General features: G+C 43.2%; 2 protein-coding genes across 3 annotated transcripts in view; one reads left to right on the forward strand and one right to left on the reverse strand.

Annotated features, from left to right (window-relative positions):
- Positions 1–209: 209 nt before the first annotated feature.
- LOC110827874 (sodium channel protein Nach) overlaps positions 210–10806 on the forward strand; it is a 47932-nt gene continuing 37335 nt past the window's right edge. For both annotated transcript variants that reach the window (XM_087359185.1, XM_087359197.1), the window contains exon 1: positions 210–580. The gene's annotated coding sequence lies outside the window, so the exon portion shown is untranslated. The remainder of the gene's footprint in view (positions 581–10806) is intronic.
- Positions 1273–5690, reverse strand: LOC110827914 (trypsin-1). Its single transcript, XM_022060074.2, has 5 exons — positions 5595–5690; positions 3914–4091; positions 3320–3537; positions 2513–2739; positions 1273–1997 (listed from the first exon to the last, which is right to left on the reverse strand). The coding sequence occupies exons 1-5, from the start codon at positions 5668–5670 to the stop codon at positions 1836–1838; spliced, it is 861 nt and encodes a 286-aa protein (XP_021915766.1). The 5' UTR covers positions 5671–5690; the 3' UTR covers positions 1273–1835.

Here is a 10806-nt window from a genome sequence, read left to right on the forward strand (position 1 = left end):
TGAACGTTTCTTCCGTTGTAATTAGTTACGAAATTACCGCATCACAAATTCCTTCAGAAATAAGTTGTAGACTGCGGAGATTTACGTGTCTGTATATTTTGAAAATTGGCCTATGTACTTGATTCATATAAAATATCAGTGCGTATTGTCACGACAGGCGTACAAGGCCGTAGGTTACATTGGGACTCAACCGGGTTAGAACGAGATAAGTCGAGTTTCGACCGTGCAGGTAAGCCTCGGGTCGAATGAAGTTTTACATTATCATCTCGTGCTGACATCTGTTCAAATCGGTAATCACCAAACTCGTGGGAAATTTATTTGATCCGTGATTTAACAGTTGGCCCTCCCTCAACTCCCCTTCCGTCTCTGCAACCATAACAAGTCATAATTTCACGTTTCGTCGCTGTGCGCGCTGCCGGCGGTCAGGAATATGTGTACAGTTTTTCAGTGATGTTATGGGTTACGCGTATGCAAGTAGAGAATGGAGGTTATTGAAGATACAAATCGTGAATGAAGTCTGGCATCAGGCGGGAAGTGATGTCTGTGTTCCATAAGACAGTCCGGAAAGGCAACATGTACGGTAAGAAACCAAACATCACGCAGTACAAATTAATTACGCAACTAACTTCAAACCTTCGATCAAAATTGACTGCGCCCTGCAAATTATAACCTAAAAATAGCTAAATTATTTGCGGCGGTACTATATGTCCATTTATGTATGTACTGCTGAAAATATCTATGTATGAAAGGATACACAACTTAAAATTACAAACGAGTGAATTTACAACAGCCAGCAAAACAGTAAGACTACGAACGACTTGTAGCCGGAGTCCTCCACTATACTCACTCACACGCATCCCGAGTGGCCATCACTGGTTTGTTATAATGCAGCCTAGTGCGTCTAAAACGTGAAACATATTTTTCGGAAATTTTATCTGGGAGATTCTTTCATATTGCTTCTTCAAGTCAACATATTTACTGTAGAGAATAATTATCTTGAGCATTCCTTTTTCTGAAGCAGGTCCCATTTTCTTGATCCGTTCACAATCTGTGTGGACGATTCTTGGAAGTGCAGGCCTTCGAAGCCCCAGTGTTTCACTCGAGCACAAAATAACATAAAGTTAATTAATTTTTAACTTTTATTTGAAACTTTCATAATTACAACTATTATTATTCCAGGAGGGTTGATACGTCCATTGTCATGAAATCGGTGCAAGATTTCATTAACTAACGATTTGTTTAAAACCGTACGCCAGGAGATTCCACCATAAATGCATTCGTTCAGTCTTTATTTCACCAGATTTAAATAGCATTTAACAATAAAACACTAATTCAACAAGGTAGGCTGTCAACACGACAAGTCTAAATTGTTTTGTTGACTTTGTGCATTCAGATTCTCTGTAAATGTTTCGTGTACCAGTAGCAACTGTGGGGTCTTTCAACGAAGAATTAAAGTTTACTCAAGAACAAACCGTACAGCATAATTTTCAGTTTCAAATTTGAGTTCCGTCTTCTTGCAAACTGTGATTTGTAGGGAGCACCACACAAAGAAACGTCTTGAAGCTGATGCAGTGCGATCTGCCACATAAAAAGGCGAATCTATCTCGTGTCCGTCAAATGCGGCTAAGACACAAGTGAATCACTTTCACCGACCTGTACTTCAACGTCAATGAAACTTTGTTTGAAATCGTTCTCGAAACACTTGTCATATTAATCATCTCTCGATGCCTTTCTTTTACCGCGACAGTCTTGCGTCATATCTGAAACATGCAAGTCACTTTGCCCATTTCTTCCTTGCTCCAGTCATATCTCAAGCTCCACATGTTCAGATGACGTCACGATGCCTGCACGTGCGTCTTGATCCACGTGGAGTAGTTTGACAAGCGTGTGTAAAGACCTGGCAGTTTGGGTTGCGCGCAGCCAATTCCAGTGGATATGACACCCACTATGGTAACACGGTCTGGGTCCCTTACCATGAGGGGGCCCCCGCTATCCGCCTGCCAAAACATACCAAAGCAAGGTCAGCACATGGACCGAGTTAATTTCACAGCCATAGCAAACAACACACAAGAGCACGGTTATATACGTCTCAGTTGTTGGTTTTTTAGACAGGAGACTAGAAGATGAAATTTTCCGACTTGAGTCGTAACGGAAAATGTTCCGCAAATTTTGTATGTGCTCAACTTTGATCTATTATTGCTTCTAACATTTGAACTTTGACGCATTTTAAAGGATGTGCTGCCTCTCATCACAGCCTTTTCCTAGTTTGTTCTGTTATCGAGACATTAACATTAGTTTCCTCTGCGTTTATCTCTGTATCAACTACTGTACTTTCAGACTCCTGAGGGAGTTCGTTTTATAGTATTCATATTTGCTTCAAACAAATTATCACCACAAACTTGGACCAGAATCAAGTAACGCCACAGTAAAGACAATACGCAGGTAGGAAGTCAATGTCAGTAGTTTTATAAACGTAGCTTTTCTAGACGCCATTTTGGTGCTCACTACTCACCCAACACGAGTCACGACCTCCTTGTTCGTAGCCAGCGCACATTTGCGAGTCAAGGACTTTCGTCTTTTTGCCCTTTGACTTGTACCAATTCCGACACGTGTCGTTGTCCACGACACGAAGTGTGACCTTCTGAAGGACATCTGCGCGTCCGCCCTGCGCCGAGGCCTCGTGAAGCCATCCCCACCCCGCTGCAGTGGCTTCACGGCCTGAGAAACTCGTGGCGCCAGCTACAAAGTGGTTCAGGCATGAAATTTCTGCTCATTTTGAAACGTAATCTGTCTTGTGACTGTAAAAATATCGTCCCTAGCTTTGCGTGTATTAAAAATGTTAATTTATTTTAGCTATTAAATCAAGGAGGATGCGATGGGCGCAATATGTAGCATGGACGGTATGAAAAATTAGTACAAACGTTTGGTCAGTAAGACGACGCGGATGGACTGGAGGGTGACATACAATGGATCTCAAAGGAATAGTATGACCGGATTCATATGCTTCAGGACAGGAGCCATCATTGAATAGAATGATCCTGACGGCAGCTGAGTGTTAGGAAATTCGCCTGTAGCCTCATCACGTGATTTGTAAAGAGGAACTGGAACATGACTTCACAGTACCTGCTGGAATTTTCTGTGTGAGCTGAACGTGTGTTTTGTCCAGGATGCATAGAATTAATCATATGGAGAAATATTACAAGATCTCCCTCCAGCCATGTGGGGGGGCGGCGTGATTTTCCCCTCCTTTTTGTTTACATCAGGATCGCTCTTAGGTGAGACAGAATACCTGAAACAGCAATTCGTAAAAAGCACAGACCTTGAGGAAGACAGGCCGGCCACGCCGTCTCGGACCATCCCACCTCGCCATCCAGTTCCAGTAGAGCAATGTCGTGATTGAAGCGTTCGCACTGATAACCAGGGTACAACACCAGACGGCGCACTCCCATTTCTCGCGAGGGCGGGGTCTCCCTTTTCGACAGATCGTGTTCCCCTACCACAACGCGAATGTGTTCCACAGGCAGCTCAACTGGACCACTGGAATCGTTTAATGTCAGTCAAGACACGTGGTCACAAAACCAAAGCACTTTCAACTTCAGAGGGTAAATTTAAGTTCATCAGATAATATTTTGGTAAAAACACCAAGAAATGTAATAGGGCTTGGCTTTGTAGCACATATGGGAGAGATAAGAAATGCATACAAAATTTTTATTGAATACCATAAAAGCAATAGATAAGTTTGAAGGCCTAGGCGTACGTGAGAGGATAGTATTGAAATGAAGTTATAGAAATACGAAGTGTAACAACTGGATTCAAATGGCTGGAGATGGGATCCTTTGGCAGGCTGTTTTGAACATGGTATTGAACCTTATGTTTACGTTATTTTAGGGGAAAATGAAATTGTCAGTATTACCTGCACATGCAGTGTGCTGCAGTTATCACCCATCTCTTGTTGACTATTGTGCCACCACAAAAGTGGCCCCCCCTCCTCGTGATTGACACCAGCCACGGAAATTCCCCTGGCACCGCAGGCTCCCCGCCAACAATACGCCCCTCGCGGCGCCACTGTCGGCCACACGGCACATCCGCCACTGAAGTCATATTGGTAGCACGCATTGTAATCTCTGCCATTTTATTTATATTTATTTAGTGTTCTGTCTGACGACAGGTCCATATGAACAGCATCCTTCCATCCTTTTCTCGGACTGGGACCTGTTCATATACGTTCTTGGCAGATGATCCAGAAGTGGTTTGCCATTGCCTTCTTCTGTGTGTGAATGGAGTAATTGTTGGGATGCCACGGAGGAAAACTCCGTGTTGCCTAGACCACGGCGTTACCCAATACAAGTTAAAAATTCGGGCACCGCCGGGAATCGAACCCGAGACCCCCAGGATTACAAGGCCAGCGTTCTAACCGCTAGACCACCTCATCTTATTATTATTTAGTGTTCTGTCTGACGACAGGTCCATATGAACAGCATCCTTCCATCCTTTTCTCGGACTGGGACCTGTTCATATACGTTCTTGGCAGATGATCCATAAGTGGTTTGCCATTGCCTTCTTCTGTGTGTGAATGGAGTAATTGTTGGGATGCCACGGAGGAAAACTCCGTGCTGCCTAGACCACGGCCTTGCCCAACACAAGTTATAAATTCGGGCACCGCCGGGAAACGAACCCGAGACCCCAGGATTACAAGGCCAGCGTTCTAACCGCTAGACCACTGCAGGTGTTCAAATGTTCTGCCTTAACAGGCATATTAACGCAGGTTCATTAAATTAAACATTCTTATCTAAGTCGACTTTTTGAGCTGGTTTCACTTTTATCCATCACGAATACGACTCGCAGTGATAAGAGGGGTCATTGTCACTTTTGGACATCGGCCTGAATGGTTTGGTAACATTTCTGAAAGGCGCGCCCTCGGCTCACTCGTCGGTGAACTTCTCACCAGGCAATGAGGCGCTATATTCCAGAAGACAGTAATGTTCGCGGTAATGAACCTTCGGTGTCCATGAAAATGGGGACACTTTTGATTAGATAATGACTACTTATTAATTTCTCTGAAAGATCTCTTCTCCATGGACTTGAGGAAGCTGACGAAATCTGCGTTTGTGGTGGTGGGTAGATGAAACTGGATTTCCGATGCATCTAAAATACCTAGGGTTTTTATATTTGACAGACATAAACGAAAATTAAATTTACCCACAGCTTCTAAAATGTTTCCTCCCAGTAAACCAAATGAAACATCCAGACAGTACCTTCCCTTCATGCATTCACTTCGTACAAAGAACACACAAAAATCAGTTCGTTAATATCTGACATGCACTAAAGTATTTTCATCTTGAAGATAAATTTCTGCAATTTGTAATATATAACATTCCTGGCCGTGTCGTAGTTGAGGCGGTTTTTCGCCAGTTTCTCACCGCGGAGGTCCGGGTTCGCGCCCAAGTCAGTCCATGCGGACTTGTGGTGGACAAAGTGGCATTGGAACACGGGCCAACAATATATAGCATTTCTCCCAAGTTGGTCAGCTCCATGTAATATAAATAGTGTCAGATTACGGCGAAATGCATTGTCGATGTTGTTATACAACTCACAGTTCTCGACGCAAACGGCAGAGCGCGCTGCGAGGATGACCAGGACACAGTGGTACAGCTGCAGCGGGAACTCCATGTCGCACTGCACCGACGCTCTCAGGTCGCACTTTATAACAGGTGCAGGGGAGGTCACGCGCCCCTCCCCGATGAACCGCGACCTCGAACGCACGGGACGAAACAGAAGTGCAAGGTGACCTAACGTGGGACAGATTCAACTTAGAAGAAGAGACGTACGAATTAAAGTAGCTATCATGAGAGTGTGGACTGGGTTTATCTGGCGCAGGATAGGGTTGAATTCCGGGCTGTTGATAAAATGGTAATGAATTTTCGTGTTCCAAAGTGGGGCGTTTCTTAACGAGCTTCAAAATAAGATCCTGAACATAATGTAGCTAAGGCTTAAATTCTTTATGCTTTTGGTAAACTCAGTGATGAAGCTACCACGCGTGACCTCCAAATTACGAGTTAATTTTAAGGTATTCGTGGCAAATGACTCATAGTATTTTCTAATAAAACGTATTAAGAGGGAAGGTTATCCTACCGCCATCTGTGCCTGTTAAAACATTGCGTTCTCGTTGCTATAGCAACTAGCGGAGCGGACTGATATCTTTCTGGTCGCAATCTTTTTCTACCAATTAGTGCGGAATAATAAGTTCTGACCTTTGATGACTCGGAAAATCCTGACTCCGGATGATATCTGAGCTCAAATTGGGGACATGTGCAATTATGTGTGACCCTGCCAAACTGAAGGTCGCCCATTCCTGTTATCGTTATGGAGTTATTACCACATATCACGGCGATTTTCGACAGTTGCCGCAATGTCACCGTACATCATTACGCCCTGTACTGTCATGTATAAATCGTAGACTTGCAACTTCGTACCAGCAGTCATGAAAGTAGCAGGTGTTCGTTTATCTACTACAGAGGTGCTGAGTGTTATATTGCCTCATGGGGGTCCATGGCATAGAATTAGAGAAAATGAGATACTGACAAATTCCAAGCATAGCTCTAGAAGCTCTTGGCGTGTAACATTTTTCCTTCTGATTTTTTATCCTTTAACGACGTGCTTTTAATCCCATTGTCACGGTTCCTGACAAGTGCGTAAATTTATTGTTCATTAATGTCTTTGTGTATCTACGTTTTGTAAGCTAAATTAATTATGGACTCGTGTTAATTTGAACAGGCGCCTACGTAATACAAAGGAATATTACATGAAGTCTTCTGTCGCTGCTGAGGTGACTCGTTCAAGTCATTCTGGGTTTCAGTGGTTTGTTTATGATCAAAACCTAGTCGTAAAATAACATGAGTCTAGGTCTGGTGTCGTTTCGACTGGAAATCAGACTGCCACACGCAGTGAAGGCTTGTGTCATTCTTGTAGAAAGTGACCCATTTACGTGTGGTGGTAGCTGAGTTCTCTCAAAAAGTGGAGTCACGTGATTTTGTAAATGACCGGTTCAGTTGCCCTCTTACTGGATTTCTCTGAGGGCCAAAAATTTTTCTGGGCATCTTGTTTTTAATTTATATTCTTCCGTGGGAATAAAAACGAAGAACTTTATAACTCGGCATCGGACTAGTCGAAAAGACTTTAGCACAATATAAACAAAGAATTGTTACATCATGCTTTTAGCATTAAACACATCAGACGTCCAGAACCCACTTCTGGGCGGCCGTTCAAGAGAGTAGCAGACGGTTACCATCTTGAGGCTGTAACTGGTAATTTATTGACGCCACTGCGTGACCAGATGAATAAGATCAAAACAGAAGCCTGTGTTCAAATGGACAAGATCATATGCTACTGTGTCTTGTATACCAAAGATGATAACGCGGTTTTATAAGCATTTCTCGAAATGTATATTTTAAAATTTCATTCTGAATCTCATTTCATATTTGTTGATTGTGGTCTTCGTGGTTATGATGCCTTGTTTGTAGTCTGAATGAAAACGTATTACCGTGGAGATGGCTGTCGTCTGGGATGCTGCGTAGTTTAGTCCGGACTGCACGACTTAACAAACCAGAAGACACTCAGTAATCGTCGTCCTTGTCTGAGAGAGACCAATCCAATTCACTTTCCATACCCCATTTTCGTAAGATACGTTTTAATATTATCCTCCCCTTTACTCTCAGATCTTCCAAGCAGTGACTCATCCCGAATGTGGGGTTGAATCCCATGTCTTAGCTGCTGAGCTCTGTGTGTGTCTCCCAGCCATGTTGATACCAGATATTGCTGTAAATGTTTGTCTGCGACATTAACCATTTGTTTTGCTGCTCGAAACACTGGAATTACGCATGACTCGTGTAACAAACAGTTCGTTCCCACATTCCGTTGGGCCAGGTCAATGTCAGTGGGTTCCAGGAAACAATGCGTCGTGTGTCCTTGTTGCACGTGAACTTGACATGCATTACTCTCACCTTCAGTCCCTGGCAGGTGCAAGGGGGCCCTCATACACAGGAAGTGCAGTTTATTCATTTACGAACTAAATACGTGAATTGGAGGGAGGTTCTTATCCAAAATCATGTTCAGCCTTCAACTATTGTTTGTATGAATCAGTCTCTGAGTAAAAGGTAGACCTTTGTAAACTTGGTTTCCATGCAGAATAATGGTGACATTTCACGTTCTCACATCTGTGAGTACGAAGATGACTGTCTTGCGAATTGTTACGCCATCTATTCTGTTAGAAGTTTACCGACGTTTTAGAGGTGCTTTCTGCCCTCAAAATTGAGACGATCGCCCAGAATACATTCGCCTTAAATAATTACAGTGCTGCAATTGTAAATATTTATGTAATGCAGTAAAGCAGAAAAATAAACCAAATTGTAACTTACAAATGACAGTGTGATTTCTGTTATGTTGAGTCGATTATCTCGGTTTGATCTTCGATAGTGCCTCAGCGTGCGCCCTAGTGTATCTTGGGTAAATGTATCGCTGATTTGGAACAAGACGCTTGAACCTGGGATGAGCGGACGCCAGGGCGCGTTGTTTCTCCGAGACGCCATTCCATTCCGAACGTGCTATATAAATTAGCATTATTCTTTCGTGTAACTGCTGTTGCGACGTAGCTTTTGACGGGCGCTGTATGTAAACGTCAATCGATATAATACGGTTCAATAAACATGTATTTTATTATTTAGTGTTCTGTCTGACGACAGGTCCATAGGAACAGGATCCTTCCATCCTTTTCTCGGACTGGGACCTGTTCATATACGTTCTTGGCAGATGATCCAGAAGTGGTTTGCCATTGCCTTCTTCTGTGTGTGAATGGAGTAATTGTTGGGATGCCACGGAGGAAAACTCCGTGTTGCCTAGACCACGGCCTTGCCCAACACAAGTTATAAATTTGAACCCGAGACCCCAGGATTACAAGGCCAGCGTTCTGACCGCTAGACCACCTCATCTTATTATTATTTAGTGTTCTGTCTGACGACAGGCCCATATGAACAGGATCCTTCCATCCTCTTCTCGGACTGGGACCTGTTCATATACGTTCTTGGCAGATGATCCAGAAGTGGTTTGCCATTGCCTTCTTCTGTGTGAGTGTGAATGGAGTAATTGTTGGGATGCCACGGAGGAAAACTCCGTGTTTCCTAGACCACGGCCTTGCCCAACACAAGTTATAAATTCGGGCACCGCCGGGAATCGAACCCGAGACCCCAGGATTACAAGGCCATGTAAGTTACATTAATGTTCTCCGTGAAGAAGGGCTACTTGATGTTTTTTTTCTGGGTTTCGAGGGCGTCTTCATTCTCTGGTGGATGAGAACGTTTCTGAGAAACTTTTGTCTGTCTTCGGAGCTGAAGACGAAGATACAATGTTTTCTCCTAAAATGTTGCCGTCTATGTACCTAAAACTCCACACGGCGCCAAAACCCAGAAGAACATCGCCATCATCACCGCCGAGAAAACTTAAAAATTTTTACAAAAAGTATACATTAAAAGCTGTGAGAATAATCCACCCGATATGCAGAGCCATATGACGTAGAGGGGAAAAAAGATGTACTCCACTTTGGTGTACAGGAGCATGCCTAATGCTCTTTCTTTGGCAATTCCGTGTACAACATTACCCACAATCTTAATTTCTTTCAGATATGAATTTGTTGTTGCAAAATATATCACTCTTAGCAGATAAAACACGGATGACAACCTTTACCTTCACATTATGTATTCATTTACGCAGTTGTTCAGGTAACGCTTAAAAATTCTCCGTGTTCTAAAATCCAGACAACTGAGAGTGTGGCCTTGTTATTTAAAAACAAATGGTTTTTACCATTATGTGTTTGGCAACACTGACAATGGTGTCGCATTTCTGTCTTTGCGTCCATATTTATTTTGAAGGAAACTGGATAATGATCTGCATGCATTTAGCGCGTTTTCCGACCTTGACACACTCTTGCACTGCTGTGCAGTCACTGTGCACATGCATTATCACTTACTCACAGCAATCCAGCTGCCATGTTGCCTCAAGTTGTGTAAGTTTGATTGATAGCGTTGTGCTTTGTTGAACAACGGAGGTAAAAAGTGTCTAACCTGTACATGATGCACTGGAAAGGATGTGGAATGGAATAGAGGCAGATGGAATATTTTAAGGCAGTAGTTCCAAACCGGGGGTCCGCCATATCCACGAATTGAGCAGATTCTACAATTTTTGAATCTTGTGTTGCTGAAAGTTCTAAGCTTTTTAAACACACGTTTTCTTCCACGACGAAAAATTAATACACTCCTTTTAAAGATGGCTGTCTTTTGGGGTTGGTGAGTCATGTAACCTGGTAGAAGTTCATCGACGTCAGAGGTTCTTACTGCCTTTAGCAGCAGCACGTCTAAAACGTCGGTAAAGTTCTACCAGACTACACGACGCAACGTCCAAGAAGACAGCCATCTTCATACTCGCCGCTGTGAGAACCTGAAATTTCAACTGTAACTTCGATCTATATTTTAGTCAGTCGATATTGTATTTAATCGAAATGTATGGTAAATTTTTGAGGAGGGGGTTGGCGGTACCAGAAAGGTTGAGAAGCTCTAGCCTATGATACTGAGGGTGTGGACTGGGTTTTTCTGGCTTAGGACCGGAGCCAGAGATTGAGTTATGAACACGGTAATGAACCTTTGCGTTCTACAAAAGGCGAGAATTTAACTGGCCGATCGACTTTTTGATTCTCAAGGAGGGCTCCGTTCCATGTATTTCGTTATTTAAATAGGTCTTTACCAGGAGGGGCTGGGTACA

The sequence above is a fragment of the Zootermopsis nevadensis genome, unplaced genomic scaffold, assembly GCF_977971745.1.
Source record: "Zootermopsis nevadensis isolate Lab colony 2312 unplaced genomic scaffold, Znev_1.0 Znev_ptg000003l, whole genome shotgun sequence".
In the NCBI taxonomy this organism is placed as follows: domain Eukaryota; kingdom Metazoa; phylum Arthropoda; class Insecta; order Blattodea; family Termopsidae; genus Zootermopsis; species Zootermopsis nevadensis.